Source organism: Brassica napus, chromosome C4, assembly GCF_020379485.1.
Source record: "Brassica napus cultivar Da-Ae chromosome C4, Da-Ae, whole genome shotgun sequence".
Lineage (NCBI taxonomy): Eukaryota > Viridiplantae > Streptophyta > Magnoliopsida > Brassicales > Brassicaceae > Brassica > Brassica napus.
Genome location: NC_063447.1, coordinates 1,037,184 through 1,057,266, shown reverse-complemented (window position 1 = coordinate 1,057,266; position 20,083 = coordinate 1,037,184). Strand labels below are relative to the sequence as shown.

At 37.7% G+C, this 20,083-nt stretch overlaps 4 protein-coding genes across 12 annotated transcripts; all 4 read left to right on the top strand.

Moving 5' to 3' along the window:
* The first annotated feature begins 4,945 nt into the window (after positions 1-4,945).
* Positions 4,946-7,167, top strand: LOC106412218 (probable RNA-binding protein ARP1). Of its 6 annotated transcripts, none has more exons than XM_013853127.3 (7): positions 4,946-5,146; positions 5,250-5,504; positions 5,594-5,729; positions 5,849-5,972; positions 6,073-6,109; positions 6,175-6,520; positions 6,605-7,167. In XM_013853127.3, the coding sequence occupies exons 2-7, from the start codon at positions 5,319-5,321 to the stop codon at positions 6,718-6,720; spliced, it is 945 nt and encodes a 314-aa protein (XP_013708581.2). In that variant the 5' UTR covers positions 4,946-5,146; positions 5,250-5,318; the 3' UTR covers positions 6,721-7,167. The 6 variants fall into 6 exon arrangements, with proteins under 6 accessions (XP_013708581.2, XP_013708577.2, XP_013708579.2 ...); XM_013853123.3 differs by having other exon boundaries at positions 5,843-5,972; XM_013853125.3 differs by having other exon boundaries at positions 5,006-5,146; positions 5,254-5,504; positions 5,843-5,972.
* Positions 7,168-11,983: 4,816 nt separating this feature from the next.
* LOC106411701 (two-component response regulator-like APRR9) lies at positions 11,984-13,966 on the top strand. 3 transcript variants are annotated; one of them, XM_013852508.3, is made up of 4 exons: positions 11,984-12,360; positions 12,443-12,604; positions 12,698-12,828; positions 12,917-13,966. In XM_013852508.3, the coding sequence occupies exons 1-4, from the start codon at positions 12,207-12,209 to the stop codon at positions 13,706-13,708; spliced, it is 1,239 nt and encodes a 412-aa protein (XP_013707962.2). In that variant the 5' UTR covers positions 11,984-12,206; the 3' UTR covers positions 13,709-13,966. The 3 variants fall into 3 exon arrangements, with proteins under 3 accessions (XP_013707962.2, XP_048610345.1, XP_022557943.2); XM_048754388.1 differs by lacking the exon at positions 11,984-12,360 and having other exon boundaries at positions 12,441-12,612; XM_022702222.2 differs by lacking the exon at positions 11,984-12,360 and having other exon boundaries at positions 12,449-12,626.
* Positions 13,967-14,527: 561 nt separating this feature from the next.
* LOC106411745 (metal tolerance protein 1) lies at positions 14,528-16,589 on the top strand. The gene is made up of 3 exons (XM_013852560.3): positions 14,528-14,757; positions 15,222-15,264; positions 15,355-16,589. The coding sequence occupies exon 3, from the start codon at positions 15,355-15,357 to the stop codon at positions 16,498-16,500; it is 1,146 nt and encodes a 381-aa protein (XP_013708014.2). The 5' UTR covers positions 14,528-14,757; positions 15,222-15,264; the 3' UTR covers positions 16,501-16,589.
* A 1,083-nt stretch (positions 16,590-17,672) lies between these two features.
* Positions 17,673-19,727, top strand: LOC106412248 (transcription factor bHLH70). 2 transcript variants are annotated; one of them, XM_013853156.3, is made up of 4 exons: positions 17,673-18,182; positions 18,470-18,988; positions 19,068-19,379; positions 19,448-19,727. In XM_013853156.3, the coding sequence occupies exons 1-4, from the start codon at positions 18,147-18,149 to the stop codon at positions 19,517-19,519; spliced, it is 939 nt and encodes a 312-aa protein (XP_013708610.1). In that variant the 5' UTR covers positions 17,673-18,146; the 3' UTR covers positions 19,520-19,727. The 2 variants fall into 2 exon arrangements, with proteins under 2 accessions (XP_013708610.1, XP_013708609.1); XM_013853155.3 differs by having other exon boundaries at positions 17,676-18,188.
* The last annotated feature ends 356 nt before the right edge of the window (positions 19,728-20,083 follow it).

Below are 20,083 nucleotides of genomic sequence, written 5' to 3'. Positions count from 1 at the left end.
TGATTAAAAATTTGAATCCAACCAACAAAGTATTACTTTGTATATCTTTTGATCATAAAATTTTGTTGCAAGCGAATATTTTATTTACCACACATTAATCTTACTCGTGTTCATCTAACTATATCTACACTTACATTGCTCTTTGTTTTAGTCTATCAACATATTAAACACAACTGAAAGTAGGAACCAAACTCTAATGAAACCAAACTTAACCTAAATGATTTTGGCTAGAATTAGCCTATAGCTTTACTCAATCTTAATTAAATGAATCAACTCTAGTAAATTAGAGCTTTAAGCGCCAATATATATTAACAATTTTTTAAAAGCGACTTTTGTACTCTAGTCGCATTTCATGCATGGATTTTTTTTCTGAATCTCACATCCCAGTAATGCTGGCTCTGTGTAAAAAAATGTGTGGTAAAGAGAACTATTTTTGTAAGTGAAACTGAAACCCTAATAAAATGTATTAATCAAAGTTACAAACGGGTCTTTAACTAACGTAACGGGCCTAGTGTGTGATACATGCTTTTTTTTGTGCACGGTGTGAATATACATGCATAAAATATCTTAAATCAGCGTAACTCTAATTAAATGGGCTTCAGATTATGTAATAACAGATAGATTGAAGCCCATATAAAGCCTCTTCCTTTTTTTTAATAAACGAATTTCCCATTTTTATTAAAGTTCCGATCTGCGAAGTAATATTCCACCACTTGGCACGAGACGTTGACGGTCAAAACAACAACGGAGTCCGTATCACACGCTGTCACGTTCAAACTCCACAACGATACAAGAAACCAATCAACAGCGTTTCTAACGGTTTTTCAGACTTTAAGGAAACAAAATCGCTGGACACGTCACGCGTCAATTACTCTTTTTCCTTTATAAAAAAAATAACATCACTGAGATTAATAATCGCATGCATGCGGGACCACACTACGCGTGAGAAAGTAATATCTCTTATACCGTTGGATGCAATTTGTGCGATACATCTAACGGTTCTTGTCCAAGTAGAGAAGTAAAAAAATCCATCTAATTTTTTTTTTAATAATATTGCAAAGTGGCTGACCACAAACATGTGCATGCCTGCCTGTATCTTGCAGCCTTCATGTGGATTTATCAGTGCCACACTATCCATCATCAGATTAACTCATAGTATCATTATCATATACACTTCCTTATAGGAAAACATACGTTCCTTTTAGAAGTATATATATTTCAAAATTAAACTAGTTATTACTAATGCAAAATGTGTTATTTGGTGCAAAATAAAGCTAAAGAACATATTATTTTGAAGGTGATAATCCGGTATTCTCTGACGGATGTTATTATATATGGGGAAAAAATTGAGGCTGGCAAATTCTCAAATGTTAAGTTGACTTTACACATTGATCTGACAATGCATGTGAGTGTGCTACAATGGTCATAGCCTCATATTCACGATACTTTAAATTCATATATTTCTTCACTTATTATACTAGTTTTACAATATAGACGTATTAATTGTTCTCTTTGCATGTTTCACGGTGAAAGACTTGAATTATACGACTGAAATTCGGCGAATCGGGAGTGAATCGTCGTCGATAAGTCAGCTCCGACGTCCTCTCCACTCTTCTCCTCCACCTTATCTCTACAAGCTTCCATGGAGTCAGGAATCATTCCTCCTCCACCATCATCGTCCTCGGAAATACAAAGTATCTCATGTGGTCTCGCCGTTGAATCTCTTCCGCCGGCTCCGACGTCGTCGTCGACCATGACCTCTGCTTCGTCGTCAACCATGACTGCTTCGCCGTTGACGACTTCGTTGGCGATGGAGGTTGCGAGTAATGAATCCCCTGATTTCGTCCAGGCACAGTCATCGTCGTCGTCTTTAGCGCTGGTGGACACGAGTCTCAGCTCTCCGGTCTCCATCAACCCTCCATCTTCGTCACCTGTGTTGACATCTTCTACGTTGACTTTCGCTTCTTCTTCTTCGATGAATTCAACTGCGGTTTCATCGGACGTGAAGAACACGATCTCAGAGCTCCAGAGCTCCATTGTCTCAGAAACCAATATCACTCTTGTCTCTTCTCATCCTGAAGAATGTAATGTTACCTTCAGTCAACAAACCTTGTCCCTGGAAAATGGAATGCAAGAACCACCTAAATTTGTAGCCACCTTAGGTGCGTGGGCAAAGCCACTTCTCTTTAAACATCCCGCCACCCCGTCTGAACCTAGTACCCCTCGGGATTATGACCCTGCAATTGTTGGGAATCAGTTAGCTGCTCTATGGCCGTCCTTGAATGATGAGATCTTAAACAAGAAACCAAAGAGTAGCCACCAAACCCGTACTCTCCAGCTTCCTGTTGAGAAGCTTCCACCTCCAGAGTTAAATGCTGATGGTAAAGTCCGATTCCCGTGGGCTGCGAGATTGAGCGCTCAATCTCGAAATCTATATCGTGCGGTCACTCCGACGTACAGACTTGATGGTACGCCACAAATCTCTATTCTTTCGAAGGTGCTAAAGCTTGGTCCTGAGAATAAGGATGAGTATATCATAGGAAAGTTCCATAGGTGTTCTCTACCACCAGGTGGTCTGGTTCACGCAGTGGCTAACCGAATTTGGGGAAGAAGCTGTAAAATAAGCTGTAAGAAGATCGGTGAGTCGACCTACATGTTTCATATTCCCCATGAACCTACTCGCCATTGGGTAATTCAGCGAGGGATTTGGCATATCGATGACTGCTTGCTTTTCGTCTTGCCATGGACTCCAGAAGACTCCTTCAAAATGACAGAAATCTCCACCCTTCCTCTCTGGGTCAACCTCAAAAACATCCAAGATTGTTGCTACTCTCGTTTGGGGATAAGTCATGTGGCATCAGGCCTTGGCGAACCCATCCTTACCCACAAACCTCGACTTGATCTTACTACAATGGGTGAAGCAAAAGTATTAGTTGAGATGGAGCTTGATAGAGATTTCCCGAAGATTATTACACTTGATGATAAACAAGGTAATATATTTCTTGTTGAGGTTGAATACACGTGGATACCGTCTACTTGTGGAAGGTGTGGAAATCTTGGCCACAAAGAGAAGCGGTGCCTTCTGACATCTAAACTGGAGAATGTCTTGCAGCAGCAAGAAGAACAACATGACCGCTCTGACATTCCTGTGGTGGATATTGATGTTATTCTCCAACAAAGGGATCCAAAAACCGCAAAATCCTCACCAACTGCCAACCCAATGAAACCAAAGGTTAAAGCTAACCTCCCTATCTCTACTGCAGAATCTGATACTGTTGTGACTCAGGGTACTAAGGTTTTAAAGGATCAAAATATTGTCGAGACCAGACAGCAACTCCTAGTAGTTGACCATGGCGTCTCTGCGAATCACTCCTATTGTTCAGGCTTTGACCAGGAAACATGCAACACATTATCTGGAATTCGGTCACCTTCTTCTCATTCACAGCATGAGGAGCCCGCTAATACGCTAATCTTTGTTACCATTCCTTCTCCATTAGTAGATTCGCAATCTACTCCTACTCATTCACAGATTATGGAGACTTCTCCATCAAACATTACCAAGAACGCGGTCTTAGGATCATCTGATGTTGGTGCCTTTGTCACATCACCGGTTCACTGTGCATTTGAGAGTCCTTCACATTTTACGGTACTTGGAGATGTGGACGAAGATGAAATTGAGCCTTCTATCGAGTTCAGCTTGACAAGAGGTGGCAGGGAATCAAAGGCTCCTATCAAATACCACAATATGGAATGGAAAACGGTCCGAGGGAGAGGTAATCGAGGTCGACGTGGCCGAAGTTCCTCTCATTAGGTTATGTTTTCATACCATTACTGGTCTATGTTCTCTACCTTTACCTTTGTTGCATTGGTTTGGGGTAAAAAGCTCATGAGGCTTGTCTCGTGAAAACTTTATCAAACTATAAGACCTAGGTCTTCGCTTGTAACCGTTTATGTTTTAATTTGAAAGCCCTTAATTCAAAAAAAAAAAAGATTTGAATTATGAATTATAAAAATATCATACAGCCCGTTGAATAGAACGGGTAACGATTGGTGGACGGACATATCGACCATTCCATGTCTTGAGACATTTCCACCAAATTTGAGAACATATATCCAGCTAAATAATTTATACTAATATTATAATATGGAAAACAAAATAAAAATGCATGTATTTCCACAATTTACCGTTAGTTCTTAATAGTACTCCATTTGACGGCTGACATCGAATAAACAAGAAAGTAGTAGTCCTAAGATACTTTATATTAAAAATAGAGTATAAGCTAATTTGAAATAAAATTAGAAGGAATATCTGAGAAGGGCAATTCTGAAATGTTTTGAAGAAGACAACCTGGCTTTGGTTCTGTGTGTGTTTAAACCAGGTTGTGTCCTACAAGGCTACAACTATAATTATCTTTTGTCCCCAAAAATAGGTTCTACAACTGTAATTATTTTAAAATGTTTATGATAATACACTCTTATTTTGCTCCCAAAAAAATACTCCTACATTTTTTTAAAAAATTTTAAAAATCGAAAAAGAAAAGATAGAATTTTTAGGGTTGTGACACAAAGTTGAGTTGTACACAAATAAATAAATAATCCATTTACATTGCAGATTTCACATTATTCTTTTAAAAAAAAAATTTGGTTCTACAAACATCTCTACTACTGAAATAAATCAGATATTCACAAAACTAAAACAAAACAAAACAAAAATTGGAAAACCTTTTTTTTAACCAATTTGGAAAACCTTTTTATGTGTAATAAAACTATAAAATGCGAATCGATCGGACCAAAAAAGCACGAAAAAAAAAGAAGATTTCAAAGCTTTTAATACGGTTAATTAATTATATAAATCTCGGAGACGAACGGTCAAAGCTTTGGTTTAATTATTAGTATTTCATTCTATATATACTAAAAAATTGCAGATTTCAAGAGACAGAGAGAGAAGAGGTTGAAGACAGCGAAGCAAATGTTTCTGCAGAGGACCCCATGTTGATATATATATACAGCGAAAAAGGTGAAGTTGAGTCTCATTATTTCAATTACCTTCCCTCTCTCTCTCTAGCCATTGTCGTGGGATCCCACTAGCAGCTTTCCTGTCTTCTCCATCTCCATTGGCTTCTTTCTCCAATCGACACAAACAGAGGTCTCTGCACTTCTTCTGTTGTTTCACTCTTTGCATCTAAAGAGTTAGTTTTTTTTTTTTTTGGCTTTTGTTTATTTTAAAAGTTACAGTTTTTAATTTGTAGTCAGATATTTGGGAACCAAAGAGAGAAGAAAGGTTGAAACTTTTGATGTGGGTTTTGATTTAAGGAGAGATGGCTCAGCAGCAGAGACAACAGTTTCAGATGGGTGATACGAAGCTGACGAAAATCTTCGTGGGAGGATTGGCTTGGGAGACGCAGAAAGATACAATGAGACGTTACTTTGAGCAGTTTGGTGAAATAGTTGAAGCTGTCGTTATTTCTGATAAGAACACTGGCAGATCCAAAGGCTATGGCTTTGTAATGTTCTTCTTCCTTACCTTACTCTGTTCTGTTTCTTTTAGATAAATGTTTTATGATTTTTTTTTTGTTTATTTGGTTTTGATTAGGTGACGTTTAAGGAAGGAGAAGCAGCGATGAGAGCTTGTCAGAATATGAATCCTGTGATTGATGGACGAAGAGCTAATTGCAATCTTGCTTTTCTTGGTGCTCACAAACCTCGTCCTCCTACTTCTCCTAGACATGGTTTTTTTTCTCTCTCTCTCTCTAGAATGCTAAGGGTTCTTTGGATCTTTTTTTTTTCTTTTGTTACTTGATTAGCACGTAAAGATGTCTTTTTGATGAATGTTTGATGGCAGGAACAGGTAGATTTAGGTCACCAGGAGGAGCAGGATTAGTTTCTCCTTCTCCTCAGTTCAGAGGCTCTTCTTCTTCCTCTGCTTTTGTTCAACACACTGGGCAATTCCCAATCCCTTACTCTGCTTATGGGTTAGTATTATTATCATCATCATATCAACAACAACAACATCAATGATCCTGTTTATTTTTGTTTTCTTGTGACAAAATGTTTTTTTTTTGTCTTAAGCAGATTCTCTGGTTATCCTCAAGAGGGAATGTACCCAATGGTTAGTTAAATTTAACTGCTCTTTTCACTATGTTGACATTTTTACTGAATGTTGTTTGGTTGCAGAATTACTACAATCATCATCTCTATGGAGGACAGCAGTTTTCACCATATATGGGACCTCCATCATCAGGATCAACAGGAATGTTCCATGGTTACTATCCTTACTATCCTCAGTACAATCCAGCACAAAGCAGCAATCAAGCTCCAGCTCAAGCTCAAACTCATCATCAAGGTTTCAGCTTTCAATACACTACTCCTCCTGCTCCTCCTGTGTTACAATACCCTTACTTGCCTCATCAGCAATTCAGCTCTCAGCCTCCTCCACCTCCAATCCTCTCCCTTCCAACCTCTTTGGCTCTATCATTAGCATCTTCAGCTCCATCTTCATCCTCTTCAGCTTCCACCTCAGGTTTGATTTAACTAACTACTCAATCCTTCTTGTTTTTCAAATCATCCTTGGTTTGTTGATTGTTTGTTTTGTTTTGTATTTTAGCTGCAACAACTGCAACCAAAACAGTGGTTATTACTACAACAGCAGAAGCTGAAGCTAGCAGCAACAAAGATGGTCATGAAGCAGTTACATCATCATCCATCAAGATAGAGGATTGATTCAGTACCACAGTAGCGGAGAAAGGGACTAACTCATCATCAATCTCTCCACCATGTTCAAGAAACATTTATTCATATCGTTTTTAGGATTCTAGAATCTAAATCAGTAGTACCTAGGAGGAGGAAGCTGCAGAAGAAAGAAACAACCATCAGTCACATTCTTTGCTTTATTTATTTTTCAAGGATTCACATTGCATTTTAGGTTAAAGAATCAAATAGAAGGCATTGGTGGCCTTTTCTTGATTCTTGGATTGATGCAGAAAGCATCATTCAAAAATTACATTTATTTGGGGATTTATTTTTCAGGTTCAGAAGAAATGTTTTATGTCTTCTTTTGAACCCCAAACAGGATTTTAAAGCTTTGGATAAGCTCGAAACTCCCTTTTCACATTTGTAATTCTTGAAATGGTTTTACTTTCAAATCTCATTGCTTGTTCTTGTTCTTCACTATTATGACTATACATTTTGAAGATAAGATCTTTAATCTGGTTGGTTCTAGGGAAACACAAAAGCAGTTCACAGTTCACTTTCAGCTGGAATTTCCTTGTTTTTTCTGTCAAGTTGATATAACATTGCTCTTTAATTTATTTCTTTATTTTCTAATCGAAATTTTCTAATTTTTTAATTTGAATTTTGATGATTATTTCTTTTAACGGTTGTCAGTGTAAAATGATGATTGTCTTTGGATTCCAAAGGGGATCTTATGAAGACAAAAGTACCGGTCAAAAGACCGTTGTAAGAAAACGGATCTTTGTCTTCTATGATAAAATTTCATGAATGTTATTGTTTAAATAGCCTTGAAATAGTATTGTTTTTTTGAAGAAAAAATAGTAATGTTAAAACAAAACAGTTGCATCAAAAATTCGAGATTTTGTTTATATAGTTTCGAATAAATCCAACAATTCTTTTTGAGAATAATTTGTGGTCCAATTAATATTATAAATTAATATTAGTTTATAAAGTTTTTTGCTTTTGTATGATCTTCTCTATTTTGTTGGTGATTTTGTAGGTCATTTGGTTTTCAAATTTTATTGGTTGTTGATGTTTGTAAACTTTGGTTTTAAGCAGAAGGGAAAATATAAAAATCACCTTTGTCAACAATACAAATAGGAAATGGACAAACACATTTAAGGCCTAACTTTATATGACTACCAATAATATGATTTTAGAAGTTAATCTTGTATGCGGTTATGTATGCTGCTGCGTTAATGGCTGAAGCACTCTCCATCCGTTCATCGGTTATGTATGTTGCTGCGTCAAATGTGAAAACTCTTATGATCCGGTCAGACTCTCTCTCCTTCGTCAAGATGCTGAAGGAAAGAAATTTGATTTCGGCTTTGTTTGGTATTCTATTTGATATCTACTACTTTAGCTCTATTTTTGATGTTGTTTCTTTTGCTTATGTTCCACGTTTGAATAATGTTTTGGTTGATTAGATGGCAAAGTCAGCCCTCTTATTGCTAAACTCGTCCTCTTCTAACGAAGCGTACATTTTATTACGAATGAATGTGTTCGATAAAAACAAAAGTTAGTCTTGTATGCAAATATGATGGGCTTTTGCAAATGTAAGGCCTAAGTTTATATGGCTTCACAAATAAAATAGATTGGAGACGTTATGAGTGGTAGTATACAAGAAAGGTGGGCCTTCACAAATCTAAGGTTAACTTTTTACAAAGCCCATTATGCTTTTGATACTCTGTAGACATGTGTGACCACGTTGGCAAGCTTGCAGCCTTTTATGATTAAACACGCATGATCGCACGCATATGTCAAGTTGTTTATTGCGGGTTGCGTATTAATTGTCCATATCATAGACCAATAGATATTTTCTTTTGTTAGTACTATTTTGATGGGACATTTTCCAACCAAAGCAAAATTTTACAGATTTCTCTAGAAGGTGGAAGTAATTTAAACTTAGCTTTGCGTGATAAAAACGACATATGGTCTAAAGTCTTTAGTTTGGTACATCTTGAAGCTCGTTTGGTCTTCAAAAAAATTATTATTGAAGCAAATGCTGTCGTTTCTTACAAAATACATGTATGAAAAATAACCACATACGGTCTAGTCATTAAAAAACTGTTTGATTTCAAAATTTTACATTTTTAATTGGACATCAATTATTCTGATATGTTTGGAAAATTTTATTTTATTTTATTTTTGATAGAAAAAGTTATATTAAAGATGACTTATATGCTTTTGTGAAAAAGGATAAACACCATCCAATTTGAATGATACACAGAGCTGCTACAAGTAAAAATATCTACTTTTTGAAACCAATCAACATCCCTATGATCAAACTCAGCCACACAAATACACCAGAGCACCCACGTGTCTACAACTCGGAGACGAATATCTACAACTCGGAGACGAATACCTCCACTTCCTCAAAACAATACCACTCCGACACGTGTACAATGGACAGCCATCTCCACCGAATCAGACACGATACAGAAAAAAAATCAAAATAATGGCCCATATTAAGCCACGTCAGCCCACTGACGGCCCGAATTAATACTCGCCGTTAATTAGATTTTCCCCCAAGTTTGTTTATTTCTATTCTCGTCTTCCTCTGAAAACATACATACAAAAAGTCTTCGATACTTTTAGCGATTCTGAGCAGCTCTAATCGAAAGTATTTCTCTTTCTTCTTCAATCCTTGATCGGAAACGATTTGCTCAGGCGGATTGAGATCGAAATCAGATATCTTTTCGACTTTATTCATATATACCAGCTGCTAATGCACTAATCAGAATTGATGTTCAAGAAAGACACAATCAAGTTGGACAACGTTTGAAACGTGGTAGACCAATAGACCAATAGGTTCCAAAGATAAAAATCCTCGGAAAACTAAGAAAGGTGCAGAGAATCAAACTGAGGTTGTTGAAATCCTAGACACGACCGCGGCCGTTCCTAAATCCCGGGACTTAACCGCGGCCGATCCCAAAACCTAATAGCGATCGCGGCCGATCATGAATGCTTAGATGCGGCCGGCCCTGATGTATCTAATATTGATTTTTGGGACGCCAAGATTCAAGGTACTGAAGGTCCTGATAATAATGAGATCTCAATAAACTATTTCTTGTCTAGGGTACAATGGAACAGAAAGAATGTCGACATTGATGATATATTTGCATACAAGGTAGCACTTGAACTTATGGATTTGAATGAAGATCATGAACCCACGTCTATTTATGAGTGCACTCAACGATCAGATTGGATCAAATGAAAAGAAGGTATAAACGTGGAGTTAAACTTTTTAAAGAAGAGAGATGTCTTTGGACCAATAGTCCGGACACCATATGATGTTAAACCAGTCGGCTATAAGTGGGTCTTTGTGAGGAAAAGAAATGAACACGACAAGGTCGTGAGATATAAAGCACGGCTTGTTGCACAAAGAATTTCACAGACACCAGGAATCGATTATGAGGAGACATACTCCCCTGTGGTGGATGCTACTACTTTTAGATTCCTGATAAGTCTGGCTATAAGAGAGAAATTAGACTTGCGGTTAATGGATGTTGTAACTGCATACTTATATGAGACACTGGATAATGAGATTTATATGAAAGTACCAGAGGGTATATAGTTGAAAAACAAATCGAGTACTCGAGAACAACACTGTATGAAGTTGAATAAGTCGTCACTTTATGGATTGAAACAATCAGGCCGAATGTGGTACAATATGTTAAGTGAGTACCTAGAGAGAGAAGGATACAAGAATGATCCAATCAGCCCTTGTATCTTTATTAAGAAATTCGCCAGGGCTTTGTGATTATAGCAGTGTATGTTGATGATTTAAATATCCTAGGAACCTCTGGAGAGATTTCCCAAACAGTTGAATATCTTAAGAAAGAATTCGAGATAAAAGATCTTGAAAAAAAACAAAGTTTTGTTTGGGATTACAGCTTGAGTACATAAGAGATGGAATCCTTGTGCATCAAATGACATATACATAAAAGTACTCAAGAGATTCAACATGGCCGAGTCTCACCCATTATCTAGCCCCATGGTCGTGAGGTCCCTCGGCCTGGACACTGATCTGTTCTGTCCTAAGATGGACGATAAAGATGTCCTTGGTCCCGAAGTGCCATATCTCAGTGCCATAGGAGCTTTGATGTATCTGGCTAGTCATACGACCAGATATATGTTTTGCTGTGAATCTATTGTCTAGATTAAGCTCTTGTCCAACCCAAAGACACTGGAACGGGATTAAACATGTTCTTCGTTACCTGAAAGGAACGAAAGACTTGGGTTTATTTTATACTAACCAAAACAAAGAAGGTTTAGTTGATTTTGCTGGTGCAGGTTATCTTTCGGATCCACACAATGCTCGATCACAAATAAGCTATGTTATCACACATGGTGGAACAACCATATTATGGCGTTCCATGAAGCAGACGATCGCGGCCACATCTTCAAACCATTCGGAGATCTTGGCTGTTCATGAGGCCAACCGCGAGTTGTTCAGAACATGGGGAATAATACGTGTTGTACTCTTTTTCCTTCACCATGGTTTTGTCCCACTGGGTTTTCGTGGTAAGGTTTTAATGAGGCAACGTCTAAAGTGCATTACACTCCATGTATGGTTATGACATCCAAGGGGAAGTGTTATAAATCATATTGTGGATGTCCATAACCGGCCCAATGCTAGAGAGAGAGAGAGTCGACCGTGAAAAGAGAGAGAGAGAGAGATAGAAAGAATCGGCATCTTGCATTTTCCTTATTAGATTATGATTTGTACTTTTTTCATATTTGTATTTTCTTTCTCTTTCCATTATTCTATGACGGTGTTATATTATTCTGATACGTTTGGAAAATTTTATTTTATTTTATTTTTAATAGAAAAAGTTATATTAAAGATGATTTATATGCTTTTTGATAAAGGATAACACACCATCCAATTTGAATGATACGCAAAGCTGCTACAAGTAAAAATATCTACTTTTGAAACCAATCAACATCCCTATGATCAAACTCAGCCACACAAATACACCAGAGCACCCACGTGTTGTCCAGATAACCACTAGTTCTCATCTCCCACGGGACAACAACTCGGAGACGAATATCTCCACTTCCGCAAAACAATACAATCCCGACACGTGGACAATGGACCGCCATCTCCACCGAATCAGCCACGATACAGAGAAAAAAAATCAAAATAATGGCCCATATTAAGCCACGTCAGCCCACTGACGGCCCGCATTAATACTCGCCGTTAATTAGATTTTCCCCCAAATTTGTTTTTTTTTTTGAAACCCAAAATATTCCCCCAAATTTGTTTATTTCTATTCTCGTCTTCCTCTGAAAACATACATACAAAAAGTCTTCGATACTTTTCGCGACTCCGAGCAGCTCTGATCGAAAGTCGTTCTCTTTCTTCTTCAATCCTTGTTCGGAAACGATTTGCTCTTGTGGGTTGAGATCGAAATCAGATATCTTTTCGACTTTATTCGCTCTGTTTTTTCCTCTGTTTCGAGCTCTAATCGATGGCGGAGACGATGATGAACAGAATCAAGTCTTCGGAGGTTGTCCGGTGGGAGAAGTACCTTCCCAAAACGGTGCTTAAGGTTTTACTCGTCGAGTCCGACGACTCAACTCGTCAAATCATCACCGCCCTTCTTCGGAACTGCTCTTACAAAGGTCATTGCTTTACTCTGTTTTTATAGTAATGTTATAAAAGTTTCCATCTTTGTCTTGTCTGATTTTGAATTTTCAAAAACAGTTGTAGCTGTGTCCGATGGCTTAGCTGCGTGGGAGACTCTAAAGGAGAAGTCGCATGAGATTGACCTTATACTAACGGAGCTTGATTTGCCAGCTATATCTGGTTTTGCTCTACTCGCTTTGGTGATGGAGCACGAAGCTTGCAAGAACATTCCTGTCATAAGTACGATGGTGATCCCCTCAAAGTCCGTTCTTTATTATCTTTTGTAATCTTTAGTCTTTGTTGTTCTGATGATTTTTTTTATTTGTTTTTTAGTGATGTCGTCGCAAGATTCGATGACGATGGTGTTGAAGTGTATGCTTAAAGGCGCTGCTGATTATCTGATTAAGCCCATGAGGAAAAACGAGTTGAAGAATCTATGGCAACATGTGTGGAGAAGACTTACTGTAAGTTTAATGTTTCTAATTTTGTTTGTTTTTTTTTAAAGTATGGAAGACTTATTATTGTGTGTTTTTTTTGGTTATGAATAATCAGCTGCGTGATGGTCACAATGGTCATGGTCTTAGCTTACCAGCTTCTCAGCAGAACGTTGAAGATAGTGATGAAACTAGTGCAGATCATTCAGATCAAGGAAGTGGTGCTCAGGCTACAACAAGCTGCAACGGTAACAATAAGCTAATGGAGGATGTGACAATGGATTTGATCGGTGGAATTGACAAACGGTCTGAGTGTTTCTACGGAGACAACGCTCGTGATGAGTATGTTGGTCCGGAGCTTGGTCTTTCTCTGAAAAGATCTTGCTCTGGAAGTTTCGAGAAGCAAGATCAAAGCAAGCAACAAAAGCTTAGCCTCTCCGATGAATCAGTAGGCATTATTACATTAACTTGTAGATATGAGAACAGCCAGGCGGCAGAGAAAGCAGACGTTGGTGTAGAGCCGAGTAGCTCAGCTGATCCCAAAACACCAAGTGAATCACATGAGAAGCTGTTAAGATGTGATCACGGAAGCGCTACAACGAGCAGCAACCACGAGAACATGGGATCATCAAGTTTAAGCGGACGAAATGAGTTAAGCTTCCGTAACCAAGTTGGTTCTGAAAGCACCAATGATGTGAAAGGAAAGGAACAAGAAGAAGAAGGTTGTGGTCTGAGTGTTCAGGAGCGTCGGAGTCAGAGAGAGGCTGCGTTGATGAAGTTTCGGTTGAAGAGGAAAGATCGATGCTTTGACAAAAAGGTAAGGTATCAGAGCAGGAAGAAGCTAGCAGAGCAGCGTCCACGAGTGAAAGGCCAGTTCGTGCGTGCTGTGAACTCAGATGCGTCTAAATAAAATAAAAGCCTGAAGCTTTTTGTCAGTTTCTTTTGTTGGGTTTATGTAAAATAGAGAGAAGGGTTGTTGTTATACCTATATCTAGTTTGGCTTTTTGTACTTACTCGAGTGTGTTTCTTCTTCTCACCTAATCTTGGAGAAACTGGGGTAAATGTTCACCCTTTGACCTCTCTATATATTCTGCAAATGATGAAAAAGTAGCTACGTTAGTCCTGTAATTCGAGTTTTCTGATCCATAATATTATTGTTATTATTATCTTTCAAAATGAAGCATTTTGAAGTTTAGTTTCCATACTAAGATTCAAAAGCAATGTTTTGAATAGGTTCAACCATAAACCGGTTACATAGCTGAATTAAGTCTAATAAATAGTTCAACCATAAACCGGTCACGCAGTCAGTTGGATTAGATCTTATAGTTATTAAATTGATAAAAACCATTAAAACTATCTAAACTCTATAAATCACCCATGTAAACATAAAACTAGTTTGCATTTATAATATTTTATGTTTTAAGTTCATTTATATTTTAATTATGTATAATACTTACTAACATTATTTTTAAATTTATACATTTAAAAATATATTAAACCAGATTATTGAACTAGATTTGATCCGATCGAACTATATTGAACCGTGACCCAAAAATATCCGGTTCAGTTTCCAGTCCGGTTTAAAAACACTGTTCTAAAGCTTAAGAAAGATGTGTAATTACTTAAACTAAACCGGTTATTAGGTATCTTCCCCCCCCCCCCCCCCCCCCCCCCCCCAATCAATCACTCCCGGTTTAAATAAGACGGGTTCAGTAGTGTTGGGCCACGTGTATCTTGCTTTGACCGTCAAAGAGGGGAACCACAGAGACTTGGAGATAAGAGAAGAAAAGAAAAGGGTTAGGTGGAATCTCGTGACCATCGGTGGCGGCCGATCCTTTGTTCTATAAAAAGGCTTTTCCTCCTTTAGCTGAGCTACAGGCAAAAGTGAATCTAAAGGGTTTTCGAATCAATGGTGAATATTTTCAACCAAGCACCTTCATCCTCGTCTCTCTTCTTCTGGTAAGCTCTTCTATTTTCTCAAAAGCTTTAGGCTTTGCTGCTTCAATCATATCTGGAATTAGTCTGATTGATTGCTATTATTATAGTTTAAAACTTTGGTTCGGTCTTATAAAGCATTTTGTTAGGGTTGCTAGATTGGTCTGATTGTGACATCTGGAGTTGGTCTGATTATGACGCTTCCATTCTCTCTGTCTTTTTTAAAAAAAAAAATATTATTTGAGGTCAAAACTTGAATCAGTATTTTTTTGATGTGTGGGTTAAAATTGTGTGTTTTATTGACTATGGTTATGATGATTATTATATAATGTGTAACCGTTGACTAGTTTGTTATTATATTAGTATCCATTTGATTGGTTTGCTTGCTAGAAGAACCTCCTCCTTCTAGTGTCATTCATGTCCTTTGAACCTCTTATTATATTTAATCTTTGTGGATGATAAAGTTTTTTTTTTTTTTTTTTAAACAGATTCGGAAACCTATTGTGTTTCACTCGCATTCTTATTACAGAGGTAACTGATCTATATATGGTTTTATAGTTTTGTCTTCTGTAGTTTTGTCTCATTCTTACTTTGACTTTTTTTTTTTTTTAACCTTTTCAGATGGAACCTTCAAGTCCCCAACATAGTCACATCATTGAAGTTAATGTAGAAAAGTCTGATGAACAAAGAAAAACACTTGGAGCAGTTAAAGTCTGTGGAGAAACACCGTGTGATCTCAACAATGCTTCTGGTGACGCCGAGGAACGCACTGCTTCCATGAGAAAGCTCTGCATTGCTGTGGTGCTATGTCTTCTCTTCATGACCGTTGAAGTCTTTGGTGGGATCAAAGCTAACAGCTTGGCTATACTAACGGACGCAGCTCATCTCCTCTCTGATGTTGCCGCCTTTGCCATCTCCTTGTTCTCCCTGTGGGCTGCTGGCTGGGAAGCGACGCCAAGGCAGACTTATGGGTTCTTCAGGATTGAGATCCTCGGAGCTCTTGTCTCTATCCAGCTCATTTGGTTGCTTACAGGGATTCTTGTTTATGAAGCTATTATTAGACTTCTTACAGAGACTAGTGAGGTTGATGGGTTCCTTATGTTCCTTGTTGCTGCGTTTGGGCTGTTGGTGAACATCGTAATGGCTGTTCTGTTAGGACATGATCATGGTCACAGTCATGGCCATGGACACAGCCATGGTCATGACCATCAGAGTCATGATGGGGTGACTGTTACCACCCATCACCATCATGGTCATAGTCATGATGAGGACAAGCATCACTCTCATGGTGATGTTACTGAGCAGTTGCTGGACAAATCGGAGAAGAGGAAGAGGAACATCAATGTGCAAGGAGCTTACCTCCACGTCCTTGGAGACTCGATCCAGAGCGTTGGCGTTATGATTGGAGGAGCCATCATTTGGTACAAGCCTGAGTGGAAGATAGTTGATCTGATCTGCACGCTTGTCTTCTCGGTTATTGTCTTGGGGACAACCATCAACATGATTAGAAGCATTCTCGAGGTGTTGATGGAGAGCACGCCTAGAGAGATTGACGCTACCAAGCTGGAACAGGGTTTGCTGGAGATGGAAGAAGTTGTGGCTGTTCATGAGCTTCACATTTGGGCTATCACTGTGGGGAAAGTGCTGCTTGCTTGCCATGTCAATATCACACCGGAGGCAGATGCTGATATGGTGTTAAACAAGGTGATTGATTACATCCGGAGAGAGTATAATATTAGTCATGTCACAATACAAATCGAACGCTAAAAAGGCATATCAAACATCTCAAGAGTCTTTTGTTTCAGTATTCTCTTTAGTAACAATAATAAAATCAATAAAGTTTGAATCTTTTTTCACATTCTCTTGTCATCTTTGTTTGGTTGAGCTCAAGTAAGCTTTTTTGTCTTTACATAAGTGTAGAAAGGACACAACTTGGTTAGAACAAGAGATGTCATGTCATTTCAACTTTTCTGCCTTCAGTTTAGATTTTTATCATCTTCCTAGTAATCACAGGAGGGCTTGCGAATGTGTTTAGAAGCAGGATCTGATTGACTTTTTAGAGTTTTTAAATGATATGTCACAAGTGGGGGCCATGTTTGTCCTAAGAGTCGGTAACAAGAACTTGCAAGTTACATCAGCAAGTACCACACAAAAGATGAAATCTCAAAACACCCAAGTAGTTGATGATAAGGCTTGTGTAGCATTATGTAAAGGTTGGATCTTTTTTAACTTGCTTAGACCCGTTCTGGTTCTTATTACATACAGTAGTATAAACGAGATCTTGAGATTGTGTTTGGATTGGATCTCGTAGAGAAAAGAGACTAGTTTTGGCTGTGTTAGGACTCAACACGTGAGGTAAACAGAGGCCACAACTGAGACTAGAACATGGATAAGGTTTGTTCATGTGAGCTTTGATGATCAAATCTACGTTCTTGTTTGTCCTCAAAAGTTATGGATTTGATCGATAACAAACTATAGTTATCTGGAAATGTGTAGATATTGCAATGATGTATGCATAAGTTATTTAATACTCCCTCTGTTCATTAAAGTTACATATTATAGATTTTTCACACGTTTTAATAAAACACATTAAATTTACATATTTTTTTGCGTTTATCTTTTTTCCATAATTTTAAACCAATAAAAAATCAATTAGACTAATTAAGTTTTTTGAATTTTACAATTAGTTAATAAAATATGTATAGGAAATGTAAAAAATGGATTTTTTTTTAAACAAACTTTTTTCTCTAGAATATGTAACTTTAAAAAACGGAGGAGTGAGTATAATAAATTTGATGAAAGCAAATAAAGATATTTTAGTGACAAACACTAGTTAGTACCCTCAAAGACAAGGCACAGACACTTGCATGCTTAGCAGATAAGAAGCCAGGATTCACGCGTTAATAGATAGAATGAACAAACACTCGAAGGTTCAATTTTTATTCATTAGCTTTACTTAAAAGACACAAATTAAGCTCTCATCTTCTTCTGAGTATTAACCAAAGTCCCCACAACTGTCTGTCTTCGCTGCCAGACAAAAACTGCTACAGCCAATAATGTTTTTTTCTGAGGGACCTTTCTTCTGTCAGAGACTCTCTCATCTTCTTACCCTCACCAACTCATCTTCAGTCCTCTAAAACAAACATCTCTTTTTTTTTTTTTTTGAAAAAAGGCTAACATCTCTTTTTTTTACTTTTTTTGTTTTACCTCTTTGTTTACTTTATCTCTCATATCTCACTTTCAGTTTCCCATTTTTTCTTCAACATCCTCATAGCAATTAAACACCACTGTTCTATATATAAAGCTAAACGGCTTTAGCTTTACATGAGTTTCTTGTTTTTTTTTTAACTTATTTAAAAAAGTCCTCACATATATTTCTAGTGATAAGAGGGAGAGGTTTCTCAGCTTTTGTAATGGAGGAGAAGATACAAGGACAAAACAAGCTCTCTGTAAGTGTAAGTGTTATCTTTATCTCAAATTTGGAACGTTTTTATTTAATTTCTTTCTTCCCAAAATGAGTCCAGAATGGTTTAGCATTCAATGCTGTGTATGTTTGTTATACCTAAAACACTTAACAAATCTGCTCTCAACTGTTTCCCTCTCTTTGAAACATTCCATTTTTCATTCTAGTTTTGTTTTCTCTACACTGACCCACTAACCAATTTTAATTTTCTCTCTATCACACTCACATGGTAGGTATCACCTTCCTCTGTTTTTTTACTTTCTCCTTGAGCAGTCTTTGGATCAGAAAGTGATTGTGAGAAGAAGCTTACAAGTTCAAGGATCATCAGAGGATCAAAGATTTGTCCTTGAGGAAGATACGATGCAACAAAGTGAAGACCTTTCTTCTGTTTTGTCATTCAAAGACCCAAACTTTCTAAGACTACTCTCTCTTCAGACACTCCAAAAGCCGCCTTGGGAGCTCGGAGACTATCTCCCACATGAAGTTCCAGAGTTTCATTCACCCACCAACTACTACCATCAGAACCCATCTCTGGAAAGAATCAATGAAGCCATCTCAAGCCAAGAACTTCAGTTAAACCCACAACGCAAGCGCAGAAACAACAACAACTTGGTAGCAGCATCAGTGAGCAGAGAGAAGAGAAAGAGAAAGAGAACGAAACCAACAAAGAACACAGAAGAGATGGAGAGTCAGAGAATGACGCACATAACGGTTGAACGAAACCGCAGACGCCAAATGAACGTTTATCTCAGCTCACTCCGCTCTCTCATCCCATCTTCTTACATCCTTAGGGTATATATCACTTACAAAGCTTCAGCCTTTATCAACATTAGCGTACTAACTAGTGTTCTGTTCTTTTTTTTCTCAATAGGGAGACCAAGCGTCAATAGTAGGAGGAGCTATAGACTTCGTGAAGCTCCTCGAGCAGCAGTTGCAATCACTCGAAGCGCAAAAGGTTACTCAACAAACTGATACCAAAGACATTTCGTTAGAACAAAGTAGTAAACTGAGAATCGATGCCACGGTGATAGAGAGCCACGTGAATCTCAAGATACAGTGCCAGAAGAAACAAGGACAGCTTCTCAGATCAATCATTTGGTTAGAGAAGCTTAGGTTCACTGTTCTTCATCTCAACGTTACATCTCCATGCAATGCATCTGCCTCTTATTCCTTCAACCTCAAGGTACTTAAGAAAACTAATAACACAAATGAATAAAACAAAAACTCAATCTCATGTTTGTTATTTCTCAGATGGAGGACGACTGTACTTTGACATCGGCCGATGAGATAACGGCGGCGGTTCGTCAGATATTGGACTGCTGAGTTAAGAACAAGAAACCCAAAAAGCAAAAAAAGTAACGTTCTTTCATAATAATAATAAGATGTTTTGTTGGTATGTAATTGGAGTCTTCTCGGCATGGCACTTTGACTTTATTTAAAAGGGTTACTCTACAGTACTGGGGACACCATTTGATAGATGTATATCAAGTTTGACCTTCGTATTCATGATTCATTGTCTTTTTGTTTTGCTTTTGCCTCTCTTTTGGGGTTTGACCTTTTTTTTTCTTTTGACAAACATATGATGTTGCATTGGGTTGTGAAGATTCAAGTAACTGATCGGTCCAAAAGACAAATAGCCCACACATATCTTTGTGCTTAATACAAACTAGGCCCATTTCATGTTTCTAGTCATATCACATTTCCAACTCGTAACTTAGCTAAGTTTAAACCAAATTTCTTGTCATTTAGAAACAAGCTACGTATGAAAAACCAATTTTCACTTTTACCACTTTTAAGGTCGTACAAAAATATATAAAAGAGCATCTAGCATTTCATATGTCGGAGATTGAGTTAAGAAGATTCGGAATTGAAAAATTTGTTAGATGG